The 25410-nt window shown below is 49.3% G+C and overlaps 2 protein-coding genes across 14 annotated transcripts in view; one reads left to right on the top strand and one right to left on the bottom strand.

The window, feature by feature from the left end:
* Positions 1-636: 636 nt before the first annotated feature.
* Positions 637-22497, top strand: BACE1 (beta-secretase 1). 3 transcript variants are annotated; one of them, XM_058289215.1, is made up of 9 exons: positions 748-1530; positions 14742-14830; positions 16281-16497; positions 16985-17122; positions 17751-17885; positions 18862-18963; positions 19337-19486; positions 19747-19918; positions 20564-22497. In XM_058289215.1, the coding sequence occupies exons 1-9, from the start codon at positions 1270-1272 to the stop codon at positions 20803-20805; spliced, it is 1506 nt and encodes a 501-aa protein (XP_058145198.1). In that variant the 5' UTR covers positions 748-1269; the 3' UTR covers positions 20806-22497. The 3 variants fall into 3 exon arrangements, with proteins under 3 accessions (XP_058145199.1, XP_058145198.1, XP_058145200.1); XM_058289217.2 differs by lacking the exon at positions 748-1530 and adding an exon at positions 12852-12887; XM_058289216.1 differs by lacking the exon at positions 18862-18963 and having other exon boundaries at positions 637-1530.
* Positions 17389-25410, bottom strand: part of RNF214 (ring finger protein 214) — a 52586-nt gene continuing 44564 nt past the window's right edge. For 8 of the 11 annotated variants that reach the window (XM_071212350.1, XM_071212352.1, XM_071212354.1 and 5 more), the window contains 2 exons: positions 18904-25229; positions 17389-18110 (listed from right to left, as the gene is read on the bottom strand). In XM_071212350.1, the coding sequence (XP_071068451.1) occupies positions 25164-25229 (66 nt within the window). In that variant the 3' untranslated portion in view covers positions 17389-18110; positions 18904-25163. Of the gene's footprint in view, positions 18111-18903; positions 25230-25410 lie in introns of those variants that run through there. The other 3 variants (XM_071212357.1, XM_071212353.1, XM_071212349.1) reach the window with 1 other exon arrangement.

Raw genomic sequence — 25410 nt, 5'->3', positions numbered from 1 at the left:
GGCTTTTCTCCTTGAAGCTATTGAGCGCCAAAGCTTTTCATTTCAAACTCTTACTAATTAATACACAGATACTTTTTGGAGAGAGAACCCTTTCAAGCTGCACAACAGCCATTTATCCTTAGTGGAAGGCAGGAGTGTCATGAAGATTTGTAGCGTCTGGTGTGGAGGTAAGGCTTAGGTAGGGCATCAAAGGCACAAAAAGATGCAGACTGTAGAAGACCCAACCAGCCCTACCTGCCCCCAGTTTGTAGGCTCTGGTTAAAGCGACTGCACTTTGCCCTTTTGGGTCTTCAGCTTATGCTTCCGCTGCCCAGAATACCCTTTAAGCCCTCTGTTCTTGCTCCATCTCTGCTCACGGAAATCCCTCCCATTCTTTAAGGCTCAGATTAAATCCACCTGTCCCACTGAGTGTTCCCAAACGCCCCAGATACAACCCCCCTCAATGCCACATCTTTTTGTACGTAACCCTCCTATATCAGGAATCACTTAATTCTGCTGGGTGTAACTACTTTGGGTGTCTGTGTGTTTTACGTATCTCTGTAGTACCTGGCAGAGCCCTGTGCCTACAGTGGGCGCTCAATACATGCTGAAGGAAGGACTGATTGAATGCAGGATCTGCCGTCCCTTCTTATCCCCACCGCCCTTCCCGCTAGGAAACCTCTCCAGCCAGAAGCCTGCAGGGCGGACTCCACCTCGGCAGGGGGCATCCAAGACCCTCGCCCGCGCCGGAAGCTGGGCTGCCTGCGATGGGAAGACTACACTTCCCAGCCATCCCAGGGCAAAGCGAAAATCCTTTGGCTTTGACAGCCGCCGCCACAAGTCTTTCCGCCTCCCCAGCCAGCCTGGGAGCTGGATTACGGTGGCCTGAGCAGCCAGCGCAGCCGCCGGAGCCCGGAGCCCCCGGCCCCTTTGCCACCCTGCCCAAGCCCTCCAGGAGGCCGCGGAAACCAGGGGCAGCCGACCTGCCATGCCGGCCCCTCCCCGCCCCCCGAGGGGCCCGAGCCGCCCTGTCCCCGGCCACTGCTGAGGCTGGACGCCGCCGTCTAGATGTAGCCAGAGGCTCGGCCCGCGTCTCTCTGTCTGGGCGGATTTCTCCCGCCTGCCAGCCTCGACCCGGGCACTGGCTGGGGCGCCTGCAGGCTCCGGGCTCCCGATGCCTCGAAGCCCACTTTCCTGAGGAGCCGCCACCACCGCCCAGAGTTGGGAGGAGGCGGCAAGGACAGACGTGGGCCCGCGCCAGCCCACAGGGCCTGCAGCCCGCGGCCCACCATGGCTCGGGCCCTGCCCTGGCTGCTGCTGTGGGTGGGCTCGGCCGTGCTGCCCGCCCGCTGCTCCCAGCTCGGCATCCGGCTGCCCCTGCGCAGCGGGCTGGGGACAGCGCCCCTGGGGCTCCGGCTGCCCCGGGAGACCGACGAGGAGCCCGAGGAGCCCGGCCGGAGGGGCAGCTTCGTGGAGATGGTGGACAACCTGAGGGGCAAGTCAGGTCAGGGCTACTACGTGGAGATGACCGTGGGCAGCCCTCCCCAGACGGTAAGGACGGGAGCAGAGGGGAGTCAGGGTGGCCGGGCGGCGGGGGGGCGCCTGCTGACATGGGCCTGACGGCGGAGGCAGGAACTTTCTCCAGGAGGGGCCCCCAGACTCCCACCAAACCATTCCCCTGAGGTCCAGTTGGCAGAAGTCCTTCCCATCTCCCACTTTCCTTCCCCTCGCCGGCTTCCCAGCCCCCTTGTCTGACTGCCTCCCAATCTTACACACACCCTCTCGGTAAGGAGTTGGGGGAAGAGAAACACCTCCGTGGTGGGAGTTTGACCTGGGGGAAGGGTCCAGGGCAAGGGGGCACAAGGAACAGGTGTCAGCCCCCTTGGTGCTGGCCAAGTCAGTCTACCAAATCCCACCACTCTGGATCTTGGCCAACCAACCCTCTCCCCTCCTCGGAGCTTCTGGGGAGTCTGGGACTCCCATCGCCACTCTAAGTACCTTAAGGACCAAGGAAATCTGAGCAGAAGTTGAACCAGCCTTGTCTCCCGCTGTCTGGGCTGCAGACAGTGTGGCACAGCCACACGAGGTTACCGAGCTCCCCTGACCTCCACTGAGCCCAGAAGTCCTGGGCAGACTCTTGCCTCCCCTGGTCCCTGACCCCCGCCACCCCCGACTCCACACTCTGCACTCCAGCCCCTCCCCTCCCCTCCCGTGTCCCGCACAGGCCAGAGGGGGCTGAACTGACAGGCTGGTGTAGGGGAAGGAGCCAGAGCCCCCTTCTAAGCGTGGGACTCCTGCCAGGAGCGGCTGGATGGTGTGCGTGGGGAAGAGCAGGAGAGGGGTGGCAGCGATGGAGAAAGCATCCTTCCTGGCAATTGTCCGAGTACCTGCAAGGTGGCTGGGGGAGGCTGAGCCTTTGGGGCCTCTGTGGGTGGCCGTGCGAGTGAGGGCGGAGCAGCCTTCCTGGAGGCGTGCTGTGTCTGACCTCTGCGTGCTCTGCCTCCTTGTGAGTGCTCTGGGCATGGGTGCCAGCATCGTTCTGCACATGCTGGTGTGTGTCACCTTGAATCTGAGTCTGCATGTCTCTGAGCCACCCCCCTCCCCCAGACCTGTGTCTGGAAAGCCTGCCCTTGGGAGGGTCTGTGAAGGTGGGAACGTGTTTATGTGTTGGGGGAGCAGCCACACTTCCTGAACTTCTCAGCTAGATAGATCCCTCACTGGATCTGGGAGAAACAGAAACCTCCACCTCCCAATTACCTGACAGAAGCAAGCCTTCCCAGGGCCATGCCACCCAGGCCTACCCCAGCAGATCCAAGGCCCCGGGCCCCCCCCCACTTACCCCTCCTCTTTCCCGTGTACTGTGACTTCCGCAGAAACAATCTCTGATCAGTGTGTGGAAGCCAGGGCAGGGGCTGAATCCAGGCACCTAGCAGCCTGAGCCAACCAAATGGCAGGAGATGGGAGTGGGGGGGGAAGGGTGCAGGGACCTGGCTCTACTCCCAAATCTGCTAATGCACAAACCTATGACATGGATGCAGAACAGGGCTGCGGAACCAAAGGAGGCTGTGGGAATCCCAGCTCTACCAACCACAGCTTTTCCTTTTCCCAGCTGTGCGGCCTTGGGTAAATTATATAACCTCTCTGAGGTTCTTTTCTTGTCTTTAAGAAGGGTCCCATTTGCATTTACTAAATTATGAGACCATGTGGTTGAAATGAGACTCTGTAGTTGAAAGCACCTACAATAATGCATCTGGGCACATAGTTGACCCCCAGTAACTAGGACGTCACTTTCCCCTTGTCTGGCCACTTCTGCCTCTTCTGTGCTCTGTGATGAAAAATAAAACTTGGGTATTCTGGGTCTCCGTGTCTTACACATGTGGAACTTGGGACTGATGGTGGTAGGCCCCTGACCACGAGGTCATGTGTACATCACCCTGCCCAGGTCTTGGCAGAAAGCAATTGCACAAGTAAATGTCAGTTCTTTCCCTCCTCCTTCCTAGGAGAAGAAGAAAGTAGGCTTAAAGCTTAGCACTGGCCCAAGGAGCCCACTGCGAGGGAGAGCACAGTCAGACAGCTCTGTGGATTGTCCTACAGCTTCTAGGCCGGGCCAGCGCCAGCCAGAGCCTCTGCCCTGTGCGGCTCTGCTTCCCTCCCCAGCAGTCTGCAAGAAGGCTGCTCTTTCTCCCTAGCTGGGTGGGCTGCTGTCAGCATCGAATGAGAACATGGGTGGCAGAGTACTCCGAACAAGTAAAAGGGAAGTTTAGGGAACACTTCCTGTGTGTTTGGGGTATAGGCACTGATCCACCAAGAGAGAAAAGCTGCATTTTCTGTCTGTAAAGAGCTTAGAGTAGAGAAAGCCTGGACAGAAAAGCACAAGTATTAGTGCAAGATAATCCATGGCAGGGGTACTCAAAGTGAGGCCTAAAGACCCTTGTTATTGGATTCTGTTAGGCTCTACCCCAGACCTACTGGTCAGAATCTCTGGGAGTGGGTCTAGCAGTCTGTGTCTCAAGTTTGAGAAGCACAAGGTTGAGGAATGGGAAGAATGAAGGTTCTTGGTGTTCAAAAGGTTGGTAAAACCAGAGAAGCCTTCACAGAGGAGGCATCACCTGGGCATGGCCTTGCAGGGTGGATAGGAGCAGGGAGGCCAATCCAGGGGGGAATTGGCTCCTACCCCACCCAGTAATTGCATGTGTTTTGTGTGTCCATTCCTTCCCATCCTATCCTCCATAGACCAGGGAGGCCACAGTGAATGAGAGGAGTCAGATATGCTTGGGCTTATGCATGATTGTTGAGCAGACAGTGAGAAGACGAGGCCAGTTAATGCTGCAGGTTTGTACTAAGACGGGACAAGTTCGGATAAGTTGCCAAAGCCTCAAACCATGAGGTTTAGACTTTGGTCTGCAGATATAAGGGAGAATTGCATTTATTTGTGCGAGGGAATGACATAAAAAAGCAATCTTCTAGAAAGGATGGAGCCGAGAGATACATGCGGCAGGAGGCTCTGTCACCGTGCTCCCGGCGTGAGCCGTGTTGACATGGTGTGAGGCTGTGATAAGATGGAAAGGGAAAGGAAGACGATGCAAAGAACGTTGCAAGACAGCTGGACAGGACTCGGTGACATCAGTGTGATGGGTGAGGGAGAAAGCACCCAAGATGATGTGGGGATTCTGCTCTGGGGTGAAATGGAGGATGACAGGGCCATCAGTGGGAAGAGGAAAGTGGGCAGGAGGGGATAGTTTGCTAGTCCTGGTAGACAAGACATATTTATATTTATGATTGCAGGTTATAAAGCTTTTTTTCATAATCTTTCCAGATTTTGTACAGTAATTCCTGCAATATATATAAGAGGTCTCATCATTCACAGCTCCTTGCAGAAGAAATGGAATCTGAAAGGTTAAAGAATCGACTGGGGGGCTGGCCAGTAGGCTGAGACCCCATCTCACCCTGGTCCTTCCAACCGTGTCATGCTGCGGGTTTGTTTGCTGGGTAGGGGAGGGGGGAGAGGAAAGAGGTAATCAAATCATTAGCATCCCTCTTCCATGCCTCCATAGCACCTGCTCATCTTTTTCTTACTGTACTTATCATATTATAACTGTTTTTGTTTGTTTTCATCAGACAATTCCAAGCTCTTGAAGGCAATGTCTTGTTTTTATTTATTTTTGCGGTGACTTGTTTCTCTTTGTATTCTAATATCTATTTACAGTACCAGGCTCAGAACATGCACCTAAAAAATGTTGAGAATGATTAAATTATACTGTAAGGGAGTGGATGTGGCTCAAGCAATCGAGCGCCTCCTTCCCACATAGAAGTCCCAGGTTCGATGTCCCGGGTTTGATCCCTGATGCCTCCTAAAAACAGAAGCAAATAAATGAAATAACCAACTCAGGGGAGCCAGTTGGCTCAGTGGTTGAGCACCAGCTTCCCACATTCGAGGTTCTTGGTTCAATCCCTGACCCCAGTACTGAAAAAAAAAAAGTACCATAATACATCTAAACAGAACAGTTGATGGGCAGTTGTAAAGGCAGTACTGGAGCTGTTGGAGAAAATATTTTTATTCTCTTCACGTCAATGAGAGGATATAATCTCATTATAATAACATGAACACTACTGACCAGACAGAATAATAATTGTTAGGATTGAAATCTGATATGAAAGACAGCTCAGTTGAGCCATGGGGTGCAGGGGAGAAAAACAATGTCATAGTTCTAGCCCTTGGAGAGTTCACAATTTGGTGTGAGACACAGACACATAAATGCCCAAATATCATACAAATAGAAGGACAACGGATCTTGGAAGCACAGAGAAAGAAGTGGCTAATTCTGACAGGGCAGAAAGAAAGGTTTGGAAAGGTGGTATGTAAATATGGCCTTGGAAGATGAGAAAGCTTGGCTCCGTGGCGGCTGGTGGCATGGAACACTTCATGAAGAGAAGCAGGAGCTATGGCAAGAAGCTGGAAGACATGGCAGTGAAGCTGTGTGGCTGACTGGCATTTGGATTTTATTCTGGAGGCAATGGGGAGGTCTTGCCAGTATATGAGAAGAGGGATGGTCTAGTCCAATTTCAGTTCTAGGAAAACGACTTCAGTGTGGAGAATGACTCGGCCAGTCTAGAGCTTGAGTCGAGGATATCAACCAGGATGCCACACCAGCCCCTATAAGGGCCAGAGGCAGGTGGTGGCAGTGAGGATGGAAAGGAGAGGTCCTCGGAGCCAGCATTCACAGGTCACTTCAACCACATGTTCTTTGCCCCAATCAGATGTGAGCAGAGAGAGAGGGGGAAGAAGAGAAGATGGTTTCCCTCCTCTTGGCCTTTCCAACTTTATTCGTGACAGGGAATACAGCAAAAAGAGCAAGCTTTTATGGCACAATATAGTTTACTGAAGTTCCACGTTTATTATTCTGCTTTAATCAGGAAGGATTAGCATGCCTGTTTTTTGGGATGAGGAAACTGAGATTCAGAGAGAACAACTTTGGGCTTGCCCAAAGTTATTCAGCTAGGAAGAACAGAACTGAAGTTCAAATATAGGTCTTTGAATTCAAAGTCCAAATACCAGGTTCTTTCTATATTCTACAATCTTGAACATGTTGGGTGACCTTGAGATGCCAGTGGACCATCCTTAGGGATGTATCCAGCAACCAGCTGAAAATGGGGTCTGAAAACTAAGAAAGAAGTCTGGACAGGATTTGTAGGCTTGGGAGTCACCTGCAGACAGGGGATTGTAGACGCAGAGTTCAAAAATGGACTTGCTCAAAACAATGAGCAATGAGAAAAAAAATCAATGAGCTGACAATGAGAAGAAACAACAAGCAAGACAATGAGCATGGAGTGCTCAAGCAGTTGGGCACCTGCCTCCCACATGGGAGGTCCTAGATTTAGTTCCTAGTGCCTCCTAAAGAAAAAAATAGGCAACAAGAAGACAATGAGCAAAAAACAAAGAGGAGACAACAAGCAAAAACAGCACGCAAACAGATGAGGGAGCCATCTGGGCAGGGGGGAAGGACCTGCTCTTTGAAAGAATAGAGAAAAAGAGGAAAACGACTAAGGAAAGAATATTAGGTATTGTCTAGGGACCAATGGAGCAAGGAAAAATGACCAGGGAAAGAGAAAACTATGGGGGTTTGGGGTCAGAATCTAAGAAAGGCCAAGTGGTTTTCCCTAACCCCCACCCACATCCCAGAAGTTTTCAAACTGAGCTTTGCAGAATTCTGTAAAGGCACCTCAAGGATGAGGGAGAAGGCTAGGGAAAAGGTAAGCAGGGAAGATCCCAGACCTTCTAACCTTCCCATGATCAGGTCCTCCACCCTCCCACCTAGCTCTAAATCTCCCAGCCCTCCCAGAATGGCTCTACTTGTACTGTTCTTATACAGTGAACTCCTGGGTTATATTTCACTTTTTGAAAAGAATTCTGGTTCTAACAATGGTGTAATCCATTCAGCTCAAAAAACCAAAGAATTAGACAAAGCAGTCAAGGCCCTAGTTCCGTTAGTGGTCTCCCCAGTCCTTGAGATCACAGATGGCTTTGCTGGGTTGGGCCTTAGGTTGCCTCTGGGTCTTTGCTAGAATCCTCCTGCTGTCCTTTCAAATACTTCTCCTCCTCTGCCTCCTCAGATCAGAAGGAAATCACTTAGCTGGGGCAGGGGCTATAGGGAGGCAGGCGTTGAAAAAAACTGTCCCCTCTCACTAAGGAAGACAGTCAGGAACTCTTCTTGGGCATCTCCAGTAAAGAGAAAAGAAACATCTCCCAGGAAAGCCCCCGAACCTGGCCATTAATTTCCATCTCTGCTGGGAGCCTGCTCTTTTGGGGACCTGGGCAGTGGAGAGGCTTGGGAAGGCACCAGACCATTTTCCTGGTCCTAGAGCTCCCCCAAGATTCCCCTGGAAGGATGGCTCAGAGGGCTGGGCAGCATTCGCCGATGGAGCTCGTCCACCACAGCCTCAGGTACCATAGCCAGGTGGTTCCTGAGAGGCAGGAGGTGGGGCCCTCTGAGAAGATGGCTCCGCAGTCCTGGAGAATCTGACATGGGAGAGCCAGGACTCCTAGGTTCTTTTCCTCGCAGACTCTGACAGAGTCAGAGAGCAAACCGGCTGAGCTCCTTGCTTCCCCCGCCTCAGCCTACCCTCTGTCAGTACATCTCCTGAGCTGTTAGTGCCCTATGGCCACCCTCTCTGCTGCCCCCTGTAACTTTACTGGGACCAGGCTGGACGGCTCCTTGATTGGCCTGTCTGGGTCAGTGATCCCACCAATTATTCTTTTCCCAGTGCCTGTGGAGGCTTTCCTAGCAAGTGCAAGGAGTAAACCCTGGCATTCCACGACTCAAACAAATAAGCCTGTTCATGGAGAATGACCAAGGTGCCATGGGGGATATGGCACATGCCAGGTATCATTATCATTTTCAAATGAAGACCAAGATAAAATTAAAGCTACTTTTGGGTGGGACAATGTTAGACAAGAAGGACTTACTGTCTGACACGGAAAAGCTGACAGCTAATAACTGCTGTGATACCTTGTAGAGCAGGTGTTTTCCAGGTGGGTTCAAGGAGGCTGAAGATGCTAAAGAGATGTGTCAAGAACCACTACAGGGGGAAACGGACTTTGGCCCAGTGGTTAGGGCGTCCGTCTACCATATGGGAGGTCCGCGGTTCAAACCCCGGGCCTCCTTGACCCGTGTGGAGCTGGCCATGCGCACAGCGCGCAAGGAGTGCCCTGCTACGCAAGGGTGTCCCCCGCATGGGGGAGCCCCACGCACAAGGAGTGCGCCCGTGAGGAAAGCCGCCCAGCGTGAAAAGAAAGAGCAGCCTGCCCAGGAATGGCGCCGCCCACACTTCCCGTGCCGCTGACGACAACAGAAGCGGACAAAGAAACAAGACACAGCAAATAGACACCAAGAACAGACAACCAGGGGAGGGGGGGAATTAAGTAAATAAATCAATCTTTAAAAAAAAAAAAAAAAAAAGAACCACTACAGGGAAGCGGCTGTGGCTCAACCAATTGGGCTCCCGTCTACCATATGGGAGGCCCTGGGTTCACTTCCCAGGGCCTCCTTGCGAAGGCAAGCTGGCTGGCGCCCATGGAGAGCTGACGGCCCGCGCCTGTGAAGTGCTGTGCAGCAAGATGATGCAACAAATGGAGACAAGCCGGCACAGAAGAGCAATGAATGGACACAGAGAGCAGACAGCAAGCAAGTGGCAAGGGAGGGGGATAAATAAATAAAATAAATCTTAAAAAAAAAAAAAAATCACAGAGAGTGGGAGGCAGAGGAAACAGAACCCCTCCTTCAAACAGAACATCTCTGCTTTTTTCTCCTTTGTACATTGGGATCCTGCATAAGACTGGAAAAGGGTTCTGCTGCTTAAAAATGTTTTTGAAAACCATTGTCTTAGACCTGTTCTTTAAGAACAGACATGCACATTATTTGACCACTCACATCTATCCTCTCATTTGAATAGAAGCACTAATAAATTTTAGTTGAGTTGTGTTAGAGGCTGGGGAGAAATAGAGCGGCCTGTGTGAAAGGAGAAGGGTACACTAGATAGGCTTGGGGTGATCAAGCCACCTTGAGATTCCTTAAAAAAACAACAGCCCAAGGTGGGGTAAGTGGCACCAGGGACCTTCTTGCTCCCAGGTTCTGACGGCCAGTTAAGAGCCTCGAGAATGAAGTGGAAGGCAGAGGAAAGAAGTCTGTTACATAGGGGTCAGTTGATTGTCCAAGGTGGAAAGAACCTGGATGGACCTAACCGCTAGACTCAGTGTGAGGTGGGAGCCGTGTGCTCTGTTGGCCCCCAGCCTTGCCCCCTTCTCTCAGCCTCGAGGAAGCTCAGATCTGGGAATCCCTGCTTAGGAAAGCAGATGGAGCAAGTCACATGGCTAAATCCAGTGTCAATGTCAGAGGGGATCACACAAGGACAGGGGTCCAGGGAGGTATGGGTCATTAGTATAACAATTGACCACATCCTTCTTCAAATGTAGGAGACAGGAAGGCCATGGAGATCAAAGCCCAGACTTGGAGGTTGGCCTTTGTCCTAAACTTGGTAACTTACTATAGAAGATGGGTCAAGTTGCTCACTCTCTCTAGGTCTCAGTTTCCTCCTCTGTAAATTGGAAGACAGGCCCCTATATGGCAGCTTTGGCTTATTAGTCACAAGAGTGACTAGCTCTTCCCCCTTTACTCTGAAGCCCATACAAGAGGAAAACAGGCTTTCTCTTTAGTAGGAAGACTTGGAGTAGGGGGCCCCACCACCTTGCAAAGGTGGTAAGACCTTGGGATGGGCTACCAAGCAAGGTTGGGGATACTTAATAACTAGAGATCTTTCAGGATTGGAGAGACCGTCCATTTCTTTAGGTTACCTCTGCTTGGAGGATGGAGAGATGACTCCTGAAGGCTCCTTTCATCCAGAAAAATCTGAGTTGTAGAATCCTGTCTGCTGGAGAGAGCTGAGGCCAAGACAGGTGGGATTTGGGGAACAAAGAGTTCACTCTAAACTTACCTACCTGCTCCATACCTACCTCATCACCACAGAGCTACTGCCAAAGACTCCTCTGGGGGAGCCTTGCGGTGGGATGAAGCTGGGCAGGTGTGCCTCTCCCTGTGGGGCTTGTTAGCACTTCCCAAGAAGCTGCCTTCCCTCAGAGGCCCCCAAGAGCACATTTGTTTGTTAAGTGATTGGCACTGACCTAGGCCTGACCCCAGGCTGCAGCTCCTGGGCATCTAAAGGCAACCGCTAAGGAGACTCCTGGGTGTTTCTGGCCATCTAGGACCAGAAAGAAGGAAGATGGCTGGCTCCTGGGCTGCAGCTGTTGGAAGACAGGCTTGGCGGGATCCTGTTGGGGGGAGGGGGGCTGGGCTGAAGGAGGCGTGGGAGGCAGGTGTGAGCTGGGGCCACTCTGGTAGCCTAGATACTGAGGAAACCCTCCCCTCCCCCAAAAAAATTCCATTAGCTCTTTCCCCTTTTCTTTCCTTTAACCATTCATTCAAGAAATATTTATTGTCAGACACTGAGACACCCATGAGGTACCCAATGGGGACTTCAAGAAAAAGAAATTAGAGATGAATCCTCTCACAGTCTATAAGGGGAGACAAGATTCAGTGTGAAATTACAGAAGTCACAAGTTTAATAGGAGCATTTTAGTAAAAGAGTACGACTTGGTCTTCCTCCCTGAGGAAGTCCCTTTTGAGCTCACACCTGAAGGATGAGTAGGCCGTCGGCAGACAAGCCTGTGTGTGGAAAGGAGGAAGGTCTGAGTAGAGAACGGCGGCATGCCCAACGGTCTTTGGAGGGAGGGACCATGGCTGGCTGAGGAACTGAAGCAAGGCCAGTACGGCTGGGGGCCGAGGGCTTGTGGGAGTCAGGGACGAGCTTGGGCTGGCCATGGAGTAGGCAGGGCCAAGCCAGGAAGGGTCTTGTAGGAAATGTTTGTTTCAGGATCTTATTTTAAGAGCAAAGAGAAACCACTGACGTAGGACATTAACATGGTCCAATTTGCACTTTGAAAAGAACACTCTAGCCGCAGTGCAGAAAAAACAGATTGGAGGGGTCAAGGGTGGATGAGGCAAGACCAGTGAGGCAGCTATTGCAATATTCCAGGGTGATGGTAACTGCTTGGCCTAAGGGTGGCAAAGGATATGGAGAGAAATAAATTCAAGAGACTCAAAGAGGCTACCTCCACGGCTGATGGTCGGAGAGTGGTGAGAAGAGGGAGGGGCTCAGGAGGACGGAGCAGATGGATGGTGATGAGGACCACATGGGGGACAGCGCAAGGCCAGCTTTGGACCTTCTGAATTTGACTCATTGAGCAGCTCAAAGCGGAGGAACGTGCTAGAGCTATAAGCTTAGAAGTGTTCGGGTTGTACGTGACTCTTGCAGCTGTGGGCATGGACGAGCTTGCTCGGGGAGAGAGGAGTCGGAAAGGACGAGGGCCAAGGCCGACAGGGAAGACAGGAGTGAGAGGTACGAGGAAAAGCACAAGGTATGGTGATGGCAATGGGCTTCACGGAGGAAGAGTGCTTCAAGAACACTCCGAGAAGACAAGGGAGAGAGGACTGATGTTAAAAATGCCTTTTGTACTTGGTGGCATGAAATAGTTGGTAACTGTAGTAATAAGGGCTGTTTGATAGTGGAGGGAGAGAGGCGAACCCCCGTTTTAGAATGGGTTGAGGAGTGAGTGGGAGGTGAAGAAATGGAGACAGCTTGGCTGAGAACTTTGGTTGTGAAGGGGGAAGGCTAGGAAAGAGAGAAGGCAGCTGGAGGCGGATGTGAGATTGAGGACGGTTTTTTTTTTCTCTCTTTTTTTTTTTAATGAAGAGACTCAAGCATTTGTAAATGCCAATATGAACAATCCAGATTGGGAAGGCGGGACACGGCGGGATGGTTGAATGTACTTGAGGAAAAAGGGGTCGTTACTGAGAAGGGAGTTGGGAACGGGCACCAAAGCCCAGTGGAAGCTTGCACCCCTGCCGGCAGAGAATGGACTGGCTGGTGAGGCCACTGGCAGGCTTGGGGCAGACTGGGGGGGGGGTGAGGGTGGTCTCCACTGCTGGCCTCCCTCTTCTCTGTGAGAGCAGAGGTGACATCTGGGAAGGCCTGGGCTGCACACCAGCCTCTCCTCACCCATTTTCCTCTTGTGGACTGCCCTTGACTGTCCTGTTTCATAATGAGGGCGGTGGCTCCATTTATTTTGCCTCAGGACCGTCCTATAAAAGGCCTGGCAGAGAGCAGGAAGGGAGGAAGGTATGTGGGGGCTTGGGGTAAGATGCACTGAAGGACAGGACCAGCATTGAAGGACAGCTGGACATTTGCCCAGGAGGGAATCTCAAAAATTTTTTAAAATTAATTTTTCTGTGGAGGGTGGAGAGGGGGAGCCTTGGAGCCATGGTGAACTGAATTCCATGCCAGGAATTCCCAACCAGGTATAGGGGTGGGGGGGTGGGGGTAAAGGGAAATGGGAGCGGAGTTTCCCAGTATGGGAGGGGGTGAGCAGGTAAAGAAAGAGGGATGGGAGTGGAGGGGCTGTTCCTCCCAGCGCTTGACCCCCTTGGAGGTGGAAAGGAAGGACTTCCTTGAGATGGAGGAGAAAGGCTGGGACTGGAAGGGCAGCCGAATGGCCAGGGAGGAAGTAGCTGGCAGAGAGAGCCCTCCTGCCTCTCCTGGAAAGCAGAGGAGTGGAGCGGGGAGGCAGGGGCCTGGGGCAGCAGGACCCCCAGGTGTAAGCTCCATTCTGGGGTAAAGAAGTATTCTGATTTTCCTATTCGGCCAGGCTTGTACATTCCAGGTAGTCTTCCCTTGCAGAGACTACAGGGACCAGTGTGTGGCAGAGACCGTCTTCTTTGGGGTCCAAAGACAGCAGGGTCCCTGCTGGCCTCCGGAGCTGGGAGATGAGTGCTAGAAAGGTGGGGGAAGGGGGTTTGGGGAGTGGATGAGTGAGGGAGCCTTTTCAATCATTAACCTGGTTGATTGAAATCTGAACTGCTGAGCTTCCCAGCTATTGATTTTCTCTGAAAGCACATTCTGGAGCTGGTGGCTGCTCAGAGACCAGGGAGAGGGACTGAAAGTAGAAGGGAAAGGGGGGCAGGGCAGGAAATGGGAACTTGGCCAGTTGCAGGGGGCTGGAGAGGGAGGAGGCAGGATCAGGGGTTGGGAGATAGTGGGGAGGAATCTTTGGGAAGGTGGGGGTAGCCAGGAAGAGTAAAGGGGAGTTTGGGGGGAGGGTACAGACATCACAGCCACAAAGGTCACTGAGAGCAGAAGGCAGCCTTGGAGAGAAGCTGGCAGAACAGAGGAAACTGAACCCAGAGAAGCTCAAGGTGAAATGAAGAGTCTGCCGCAAAACCCAGGTCAGCTGACTCTCCTGGCATTGACAGAGAAGTCAGAAATGAAGGTCCCTGAGGTCAGGGGATAGGCCGAGGAGGTGAGCATGGAAAGAGTTCAGAAGGGGATTCAGCTTATAGAAGACCATTTTTCTGAGGCCAGGAGCCATTCCTCTTTTTGCTCTCAGGATATAGTAGGATCCAAAAACCGGCTCTCGGCTGCCTCACGGAACGGTCAGACCAAGAGAAGGGGAAGGAGGGACCAAGTAGAAGATGCTGGGAGAAGGAGTTGCATGGCATCAAGGAGACACCTGTCTGTACTCACTTGGCCCAAAATCAGGGCCTTCGTGCTGGGCTCCTGGCACCCCACTATTTCTGACAGTGGGAATCAAAGGTCTGTGTCACCTGAGACCACAGGGGAGCCCTTCACGGGAAGCACGTTCTGGCAGGTAGGGTTGGAAACACACATGTGGTCCCCACAGTGCCCTTGTCAGTGCCAGCTCCTAGAATAGCTCTTGTCGGAGCAGGAGGGAGATGAGCCAGGCTGCCTGCTGAGTGATATGCTTCCTGGGAGAACCAGGAGAGGAGACAGAGACTCAGGGACATACAGGGTGCAAAGGGCAATCTGATGGTAGAGAGAAAAGGCATGGAGACAAAACACACACGCGCACACACGTGCACTACAAGAGTCTCCGATGACATAGACAATATTTCGAGTCTATAGACAGGCAGAAGCAGACACAAGGTTTGTGAGGCCTGTTGAGGATGACGTGTGCTTCCAGGTTCAGCCTGTGGTCATGGTAACATGGGTGCCAACCTGTCCAGTCCTGCATCGTGAAAGCTTCATGCCAGACATTCCAAAGGAAGACTGTGTGGCTGGTGGAGTGAGGCCCAAAAAAGGTGGTGGACCCAGAGGCTCCTGTACTTAACCTCTTTTCTCTCCCCTTTCTCCAATAGCTCAACATCCTGGTGGACACTGGCAGCAGTAACTTTGCAGTGGGGGCTGCCCCCCACCCTTTCCTGCATCGCTACTATCAGAGGCAGCTGTGAGTTCCAGGGAGAGCCAGGGAGAAGAGCCCTCTGCAAGGATCCAAGGCTAAGAAGGGCCAAGGGAGGGGTGCAAGAACAAAGTCTAGATCCTCAGATCCTTTTTTGCTGCTGGGTAAAGGGATGGTGAAGAGGGGGGAATGTGATGAGGTGTACTATGTGAAAGAGGGGCAGTCAGAACTAAGACGGTGCAGCTCCCTGTGGGAGCAAGAGGGAGAGCAGCCTTACAGCACCCAGGGTCATCTCCGGGGTCTTTCCCAGCCCTTACTCTTGGCCTGCAATGGGCAGGGAGGGGGACTTCATCCCACATCCCCTCAGCACCTCTCAGTTTTCATGACCATACCAGCTAAGTCTAGGCTGAAGGCCACAGGGATAGCTTTTTGCTGAGCTATCAACCCTAGAACCCGGGGGCCACTCTAGGTGGCTTTGCATTCTTCAGGGACATGAAGGAAAGAATCTTCCATAAACCTCACTACCTGGACCGATGTCAGAGGCCAAAAGCTAAACTGTCTCATCTCTGTACCACACATTTTCACCAGCTAGATTCACCTTACTGGCGGAAGCAGGGGGTTGAGTGGATTTTTGAAGAATGACCTAGGAGCCCCCTTGGCATAAAAGCAGGAAGAGGAAGTGGTTGAGAGGACATCTAATGTCTGAGCTATCTCTGTCTGAGAGAACATGAGATTAGAGGCTTAAGTCCCATTCTTGGGACTTCTAGGCTGGTGTAAAGCCCAGCTTTCCTCTTTCGTGCCTTTTTTGCCCCCCTTTTCTCCCCTTATTTAATAAAGCAGTCAGGGAGTGGGCATGGTCAGGATCCATGAAAGGGAATTCATTCCAATTCCTTGTTCTCCCTGTCGCTGTCCCCCACCAGACACAAAAACCCTGGTTAGCAGTATGACTAAACATAGGTGAAGGTCACCTGTTCAAGAGCACGTTTCACACAGGTGGTGTGTAATACCTATCTGCTCTGCTGAGATGTTTGTGCAAATCTCTTCTCTGGAAGAACTAGCTGCAGAGGCTACACATTTACCCTGCCTGGCACGTTCTCTACCACTCAGATGGTACCACCAGGCCCCAAGGCAGGAGAGTCAATGGCTCCTTTTCTCTGGGAGCTTGATGGAGCTGGGGGAAGGAAGAGAGGACTGCTAGCTGTCCCTTCAGCAGCAGCAAGCACAATACACAAAGCCCAGGCTTGTTCTTCACAGGGCCCGAGTACAAGATCTAGGAATATGCGGTAGGGGGACAGGACAGCGAGCCCCAGTGACAGCTCCCCTCATCTATTTGCAAGGTCATTTGACCATTCAGTTCTGGGTGATTGTGCCAGGGATGTTCTGCTGAGCATCCTGAAAGGCAGACTCTAGGATGCCAGTGTGATCAGGTTAGGCGTTTGGGATCCCTATACCAGGCATCATGGCTATGCATTCACAGATCTCTGCCTCCTTTCCACAGGTCCAGCACGTACCGGGACCTCCGGAAGGGCGTGTATGTGCCCTACACCCAGGGCAAGTGGGAGGGGGAGCTGGGCACTGACCTGGTGAGCATCCCCCATGGCCCCAACGTCACTGTGCGTGCCAACATCGCTGCCATCACTGAATCAGACAAGTTCTTCATCAATGGCTCCAACTGGGAGGGCATCCTGGGGCTGGCCTATGCTGAGATTGCCAGGGTGAGAGGAATAAGACCTGGCCTTACATACTACTTCTGCACATGGCACACTGCATGCTACAGAGAGGAGTTGGAGAGAGCAGGAACTAAGGGAGGGAAACAAATCAATTTAAAGAAAGATTACTTAACAGGGGACAGGTGGCCTATAGAGAACAGAACTACCATGAAAGAAACCATGATAGGACAGGAATAGGCTTGTTTCTGTTTACTCCAAGATCTTTAGGAGAAGCCCCAATAATCTGAGACAGATTAGGCATATAGGGATCAAAGCTCCTATAGAATTGTGGTCCCATGAATACTTTCCTATTTGCATTGCCAGTGTCACTTGCTAACCCTTTTGCTGCAAAATCTCAGTACCTCAAGATATTCTTTCCCAAAGTCCCATTCCCTAAGTTTTTGCCTTTGCCTTCCAATTTAGGCAGGAAGCTGCCTTCTTTCCATTAGGGCCCTGTGTGTGAATGTTCACGCCTTGTCTCTCTCTACCACAGCCCGATGACTCCCTGGAGCCCTTCTTTGACTCCCTGGTAAAGCAGACCCACGTTCCCAACCTCTTCTCCCTGCAGCTCTGTGGTGCTGGCTTCCCCCTCAACCAGTCAGAAGTGCTGGCATCAGTTGGAGGGAGCATGGTGAGTAGATCCCTCCTCACCATGAAGGGAAATACTGGCAATGGGCAGAGACAGGGGTAACATCTCAGTCTTGGGTTCCACTATTTAGAATCAAGAGACTTCACTTGTTTTCCCCACCCCCACCTTTCTTATCCCATTCTTTTCTTCTTTATGTTATTTCAAAAGGCTTCGAGGCAAATTTGGAGATGATCAGAGATGATTAAGAGGAAATGAAAATAAGGCCTATCAAATTAATATTATTCAGTCTGATGATCAGAAGGCAAATGTAAGGGGTTTAAGTCTATTTATTAATTAGAACAGCAGTGAATGATTCTACATCTCCAACAAGCAGATAAAATAAAACTTATTAATAGAAGCACATAGTCACTCATTCAACATTTATTGTGCCAGTTTAGGTTTAAATAACTTTATACTGAAGGTTGTGTGATTCTGAAACAAGTAATTAAAATCCTGGAAAGTCTTCCCCTGAATACATCTGAAAAATCATAAATCACTTTTGGGCATGATTTTATCAGAAGCAGCAAAATGAAAAAGGTGATTTATAGAGGGCCTTAAAATCCCAAGAAATTGCTGATCCTTGCGTTTGGTTCCTGATGACTTGGTCTCCTTCTATGCCCCTTTCTCCTAGATCATTGGGGGTGTTGACCACTCGCTGTACACAGGCAGCCTCTGGTACACACCCATCCGGCGGGAATGGTATTATGAAGTGATCATTGTGCGAGTGGAGATCAATGGACAAGATCTGAAAATGGACTGCAAGGAGGTAACAAAACCAGGGGGTGGCCAGGGGGAGAGGTAGGGGGCAGGTTAACAGTGAGGTAAAACCCTGGGTTATGACGTTAAAAGGACCAACAGAGGTACAGGCCTTGAGGCTTGGAGCTGGGGGCTGAGCCAGGACAGTCAGGAGCTTGAAGGTCATCTATCAGGCCGTAAGGTTTGGAGCTAGGGACTGGCAGAGCATCTGCGCAGGGACCGCGGGGCTTATGGTCTAGTAATGAAAAATGCATGTAACTAGTTACATGGTCTGAATTCCAGTCACTGCTTTATGACCTTGGGCCAGTCATTTGCAAGACAGTGTGAAAGTAGTAGAAGAGTCTGACTTTGGAGTCAGAAAGAACTTGGTTTAAATCTAGCTTTGCCATTTCCTGGCTATTTGCCTTGGGCAAGTTACTAATCTTCTGTGTTTGTTTCCTTATCTGCAAAACACAAGTAAAACACCAGCTTTCCCAAAGACTGTGGTGAAGATCAGAGATAATGTGTGAAGTGTTTATCCCAGTGCTTGGCACAGAGCAGGTACTCAATAAATGGGAGCTAAATCATTTGCATCTTCCTTGCCTAATTAGGTTATGTATGTTATATAAGAATAGATACAAAAGTACTATGAAAAGTTGAAAGCACTGTACAAGGTATTTTTAAGATTTGGAAAATGCCTGCCCATCCAGAATAATAGGAGTGAACATTTACTGAGTGTTCTCTTTGTGCCAGGCACCATTCTAAGTGCTTTAAATGTATTAATTTATTTAATTCTTATCATAACCCTTTGAGGTAGGTACTGTTATCACCATTTTAAAGATGAGGACTCTGGGGCATAGAGTTAAGTAACTTGCCCAAGGATACACACAGCCAGGATTCCAAAGCAGGCAGGACCCCCAAGCAGTCAGACCCACCCCTCCAACTCTAGCTGCAGCTGGGCATCAGAAAGACTTCTGACTATTCTAACCCTCTCTTCTCCATCCTAGTACAACTATGACAAGAGTATTGTGGACAGTGGCACCACTAACCTTCGTTTGCCCAAGAAAGTGTTTGAAGCTGCAGTGAAATCCATCAAGGCAGCCTCCTCGGTCAGTGGGACTAAGAATAGGGGTACAAAAGGTGGCAGAGAAAGGAAACATGTCAGAGGAAGTCAGTGAAAGTCACATTCCTCAACAAGAGCCAAGATATCTGCCCTTCAATCCTTCCAATTAGAGCTCGTAAAAATTGTTCTCCTGTCACTTTTGTATGGGCCTCAGTTTGCTTATCACACAATCCCCCAATACAGATTTTTTACTTCTGTTTCCCACTCTCTTATTCTAATCCCTGGGTGGTAGTTTGCCTTTCTCCAGTCTGGTTATTTCACTGGAAAAGCAAATAAAGAGCCCAAAGTTTTATGAAAATGGGAGAGGCAAAATGCTGAAAGGCTCTTCCCTCACTGTTCTCCCCTTTCTGCCAACACAGACGGAGAAGTTCCCAGACGGTTTCTGGCTAGGGGAGCAGCTGGTGTGCTGGCAAGCAGGCACTACCCCTTGGAACATTTTCCCGGTCATCTCACTTTACCTGATGGGTGAGGTTACCAACCAGTCCTTCCGCATCACCATCCTTCCACAGGTATGTCCCCAGCCTGAGTTGGGGGGATCCCAGGAAGGACAAAATATACACTGGGAGATAGTGAGCAAGCACGGTTTCCTAGAACTAGGAACACAAGATAAATGTCCAGTGGTAAACGGTTCTTGGTAAACCCAACCCCTCAAAAGTCAGAAATGACAAGAGGAAGAGCTATCTAAGGGCCTAAATATCTAGAAGGCAGAGAAGGGGTAAAGAGATGAGTGACGAAGACGTAATTTCACCCTGTGAATGCTTATCCCTAGCAATATCTGCGGCCAGTGGAAGATGTGGCCACATCCCAAGACGACTGTTACAAGTTTGCCATCTCACAGTCATCCACGGGTACTGTTATGGGAGCCGTTATCATGGAAGGCTTCTATGTTGTCTTTGATCGGGCCCGAAAACGAATTGGCTTTGCTGTCAGCGCTTGCCATGGTGAGAGAGCCAGGGATGAGGGTGTCGGCCAGTCTATCCCCATTCTCCCCGTCGGGCAGTTAAGATTACCTGGGCCCCTATCAATCTGGGAGGTAGTTATCAGTTGCCTGCTGCCAGAGTCAACATACTGTGCAAAAGCCAGAGTCAGAGCTTGTCCTTTTTTGTAGTCTGGCATGGTGAACCCTGCCTGGATTGGTGATCTTTTCTGGAAACCTGGAGGAGCAAGAGCTGCATAGGATCTTTGGGCAAACCGAGCCTACGGTGACCATCAGTGGCTGTATGGCAAATTGAATGCTACTTCAGAAAGATGGCAGGGTCTTTTGGCTTTTAGGCGGGACAGATGAGTTTAGGAGGTGAATAAGGGGCTGGCTTTTTATGGTCAGCTCAGAAAAACTGACTTTTAGGTATCATTCCTACTGGATAAGTGTACAGGAAAGTTGTTGCTCCTAGTAATCTGGGAGGGGAGACATGAATCCACCTGGCTCAGGCCCCCTGTCCTGTCCTAAACATCTCCAAGGAAGGAGTTCCTACAGCCATATCAGGTGCTAATCTCAAGGTCCCACTATCAGGAAGTTCCTTTTGTTATATAATCCAAACTGCTGTATGACAATGAGAGCTGACCATTCATGTTTTCCCTTTCCCCAGTCCATGACGAGTTCAGGATGGCAGCAGTGGAAGGTCCTTTTGTCACCCCAGACATGGAAGACTGTGGCTACAACATTCCACAGACGGATGAATCAACCCTCATGACCATAGCCTATGTCATGGCTGCCATCTGCGCCCTCTTCATGCTGCCACTATGCCTCATGGTGTGTCAGTGGCGCTGCCTCCGCTGCCTGCGCCACCAGCATGATGACTTTGCTGATGACATCTCCCTGCTGAAGTGAGGGGGCCCATGGGCAGAAGACAGAGATTCCCCTGGACCACATCTGGGTGGTTCAACCTTGGTCACAAGTATGAGACAAAGATGGCTCCTGTGGCCAGAGCACCTCAGGACCCTACTCATCCACCAAAGGCCTCTGTCTTGACAGAAAAGAAGGAAAAGCTGGCAAGGTGGGTTACGGGGATTGCATCCTGTGAAATGAGAGAGAAGAAAGAAGTGCTCTGGTGGCGGGAATGCTCTTGGTCACCTCAAACATGAGGTGGGAGTTCTGCTGCTTGAGACTTCATCCCTGAACCTTTGCCCACCATCCCTTTTGATTCTCTAACCCAAAGTATTCTTCTTTTCTTAGTTCTAGAAGTACTGGTATCATACCACTTTATCCCAGCAGGTGTCTCTGTGGTACCCTGGCAGAAAAAAGGGCCAATCTTGTTTTCCTTCTGTCCAAAGTCAGTAGGAGAGGACGTACAGTTTGCTGTTTGCTTTAGAGATAGGGAGTGTATAAACAAGCCTAATATTGGTGCAAAAACTTCCTCTTGAATTAAAAAATAATTAGATTGAATATTTGTACAAATGGGGGAAGTCAGGAAAAGGAGAAGGAAAGGGGGTGCAAAACGGAAAAGTTAGGATCAAAGCTAGGAAAGGCAGAAACAGTTTTAGACCTCATCTCCTAGATAGAATCCATCCCATAAGATGTGTGTTGCTTCCCAGTGGTTTCTTTTCTGTGGCTGCAACCTGATCAAAAGTGAGCGAAGAAGAGCTTATCTAGCAAAGAGCTCTTTTTAGCTCTCTTAAATGAAAAGTGCCCACTAAAAAGTTTCATCTAACAAGTGAATTTCTACCTTATTAATTCCACTTGTCTCTACCTGAACCCTATTATATCAATAGACATATGATATGTAGCCCTGAAATATCCTAACCCCACAGCCCTAGGTGCCCTATGGGAAAGCAATTGTAGTATACAGCAGAAATAGGCTTTGTTTTCCTGTTCAAAGGTTCACTCCTTCCTCCAATTCCCTCTTCCTCTAGAGCTCTACAGCCAAGGTGCTAAGAGGAATAGATAAGAGACCTCTGCTACCTATTCTTTGAAAGCAGAATCCTACAGATTCATTCAACAGATAAAGGGTTGATTCCCTACTCCTCTGCCTGGGTTTGTTCTTCTTCAGCTAAAAGAAGTGCTCAGATCTTTATATAATACAGATTGGTTTCAATGCCTCTCATCCTCTCCAGTGTCCCTTCCATGTATTTAACTAAGGTACCCCACAGTGGCATTAGTATTATACCAGGAGTGCCAGAAACACTGGGCTTTCTGGCTCTGGCATCATCACCTGAAGAAGGAATGGCAGCTTCAGGACTTCCTTATTCCCTTCACCACAAGAGCTTCTTCCTTAACGGACACCGTCCTTTTCTCCTGTCCTGCTTTCTACACCCCATTCCACACAGTGCTTGGGTACCTAGGCTGGTGCTTGGGGTAGGTAGTGGGGACCAAGTTCAATTCTAATTCGGTAGAATATGGTACAAGTGTTCATGGGAAGAGCTGAATTTTTCTGATAGGCCCACTGCATCCTGCTCCTATGGACATGCCCAGTGTGGGATCACCTCATGAGGAGAAAGACGACAAGGAGGGCCTCTAAAGACCCTGGCCTCAGCCAGCTGCCCACAAGCCATAAACCAATAAAACAAGAATACTGAAGTCACAGCTTTTTATCTGGGTTCTCTTCATTCCCATTACACTTGGTGCTGCTTTGGCTGACTGGAAACACCCCATACCATACCCCATACCACAAACACTGACAGGAAGATGAGACTGTCCACTTCCAGCTCAGAACTTACTATGTAAATAAACTTCCAGAAATGAAAATGCCACATTCTGCTTTATGTCTACCCATATTGGGGGAAACTGGCTTTTCTCCAGCTCTTTCCTGAACAGAAAACTCAACTCCTTTATTGGGAAGTCCCATTGTCCTGTTGGTTTGTTTTTGTTTTTAAGAGAAAACCGGTTGTACTTGTCTTTTTACAGTTACTGCCTTTCTATCCTGAAACTATGAACTAAGTGTAAGAAAAAAAAAAATCTTGACAAGAGTTTCTTGCTTGTAAAAATATGTATTATATCTATTTTTAAATTCTATTCCTGAAAAATAATTGTCCCCATCTCCATTTGCCTCATTTGGGGCCTCTCCCAATAGTCTGCATGGTTTTACCTTACAGGCCTGTGGACAGAGTTTCAGGGAGAACAACAGTGGCTAAAACATACGTGTTGCTTTCTAATTGTTCCTGAACAAGAAAGAGTAAAGAGCAACAATGAGGCCCCAGCTCCCATGCACAACTCTTCAGAATAACTGTCCTCTTGCTATAGATGGCTTTCCAAGGGCTTTTACTAGAAAGCAGTTAAGCCTCTCCTCCCCCCCACCTCTTCCTTTTTTTCTCTTTACTCCTTTGGCTTTCAAGATTTTTGGAAAAGAAACTATGTTTTACACGTATTTCTAGTTTCTAGGTTTTCAGGGGATACTGAAAAATAGTGTAGGTGGCCCAAAGGGTGCTGCAAAGTTAAGGGGAGAGAGAATCTTTGATTACGATATATTATAGAAAAAGGAACCCCCCAAATGAAAAGAATAAAGGAAGTGGTCTTCCATTTTGCCTCAGTTCCTGTTCATAACAGCTACCAAACTGGAGACATTAATATTTCATTAACCAGAAAAAGTGAGTCATCTGACGTCTACAGCAATGAAGTACTACGGCCATTTCAATCACCCTTCTAGATATCAAGGAGGACCCAGGAAGTCCAGCTGCTTAAACTGATGCTAGTCAATAAGCCTGGGCAAGTAAGGCAAGAGAAGAGAAAGAATTCATCCAGGATGAAAGACAAAGAAGGGCGAGAGTATCAAAGACAAAGAGGAGAGAATTTAGGTGGCTCTGAGAGGAAAAGCCTTTGCTACCCTGATATGTATTGCCAGAGCTAACAAGCATTTCTGGGTCTCAGAATGGGAAAAAATTAAGTTGTTGGTAAATAATGATGTTCTTCCCTGGAGCCATTTTTCCTTTTTAGATTAACATTTTTTACTTGACTAATTCCAAAAGAGATGGGAGCTGCAGCCATTTCCTGCAGGAGTAAAGATAAAAGGATAGGAAAAGATTCAAAGCTCTAACAGAATCACAGCTTTCCCAGGTATGAACCTAAAACCCAGAAGCTAAATAAGCATAGGTGGAAAAATGATCTAGTTCCATACAGTTATCCACAGAACAAAAAATGTATAGACTTGAAATCCAACCTCCTTTCTTCATATCATTGTGGTATCCATTTTTCCTATAATTGGAAACACGTCGCCAATAGCTTTATTGCTTCAAAAAAATTAAAACTCAGCATCCCAAGATCATTCTGTAAGTAATTTTGCACAGACATCTCCTCACCCCAGTGCCTACCTGGAGCTCATCCAAGGTCACCAAACAACTTGGTTGTGAACCAACTGCCTTAACCTTCAGAGGGGAGAGGGGCTAGCTAGACTAGGAGACCAGAAGTAAAAGGGAAGAGGTGAGGACTTCACAAGGTTGGTCTGTCAGAACTTCATCAGAAGCCAAGTCAGTGGTGGCTAGGGATAGCTTGGCCCAGGAAAAACTTGTGGATTGTGCCAGTTTCTAAACGGATGCCTGTATCCAGGAAGGAGGATGGAAAGAAGATTATGGGGAGAAGAGGGACCTGGTTATGTTGTTATTCTTGGATTGTGAATTTTGCTGATGTAAAACAGAATATTCTGTAAACCTATTGTCTTGTACAAACAATGAGCATTAACACAGTAAAATAGTCAATGAAAAGTCAAAACATTAGGATTACATTTTCTCCCCTCCTCGAACAGAGTCTCATTTTATCCATTAGGAACAGAGTGGCTAGAAGAACACTGAGGCTTCCTGAGGCTTTCAGTAAGCAAGGCATCTGGTTGGACAGCGGGTAAGCACCAGGCTTCAAACCTGCATACAGGAGCCTTAAGAATATGGACTAGAGGCTGAGCTAAGTCAAAGCAGGACAGCCTTAGGACAAAAGCAACTTCCTAGATGGTTTCTATATTGTATTTGAAAACAGCCCTAGGCAGGAATATCATATTTCAAGGCCAAACTAAACATCATCTTCCCTGCCATCTGCATCTCTAAAGCAACTGCAAGACGAGGGAGAACAGACCGTTTCTGCATAATATACATACTTTCATTTACGAACATTTGAATACAGACTTTCTATACACACATTACCTATATAATAAAAATGTACATGGCATGAGTATATGTCACTGTATAAATATAGAGTTTTAGAAATCTTGAACCCGCTCCTTCCTGTTCACATCAGTTTCTCCTCTTCTTCCTCCCCAGACAGATCCGTCATTTAAGAGTTGGACAAAATGGACAAGTGTCATTTGTGTTGGTCTGGGCCCAGAATTTGATACACTAGAAAGAAAGAAAGAGACACCTCAGGTTTATCTGGAAAAATGGAGGGAAGGATGGATTGAGGGTGCCATTAAGGTTCAATATGGTCTAAGAAATGTATACAAAGCTGGAAAAGCTCTTACCATGGGGGAATAGAAGGGCCATTTCATTGACTTGTAACCCCAAAAGAATCTCCAGAGCA

This window comes from Dasypus novemcinctus, chromosome 27, assembly GCF_030445035.2.
Source record: "Dasypus novemcinctus isolate mDasNov1 chromosome 27, mDasNov1.1.hap2, whole genome shotgun sequence".
Taxonomy (NCBI): Eukaryota; Metazoa; Chordata; class Mammalia; order Cingulata; family Dasypodidae; genus Dasypus; species Dasypus novemcinctus.
The sequence above is the reverse complement of the archived record's forward strand: the minus strand, read 5'-3'. Positions and strand labels throughout refer to the sequence as shown.

Bases quoted from the DNA above. Each gene is read 5' to 3' on its own strand.
- BACE1 (XM_058289215.1), top strand. From the start codon at position 1,270: ATGGCTCGGGCCCTGCCCTGGCTGCTGCTGTGGGTGGGCTCGGCCGTG. The intron at 1,531-14,741 runs GTAAGGACGGGA...TTTCTCCAATAG, and splicing joins TGGGCAGCCCTCCCCAGACG to CTCAACATCCTGGTGGACAC. The intron at 16,498-16,984 runs GTGAGAGGAATA...TCTCTACCACAG, and splicing joins CCTATGCTGAGATTGCCAGG to CCCGATGACTCCCTGGAGCC.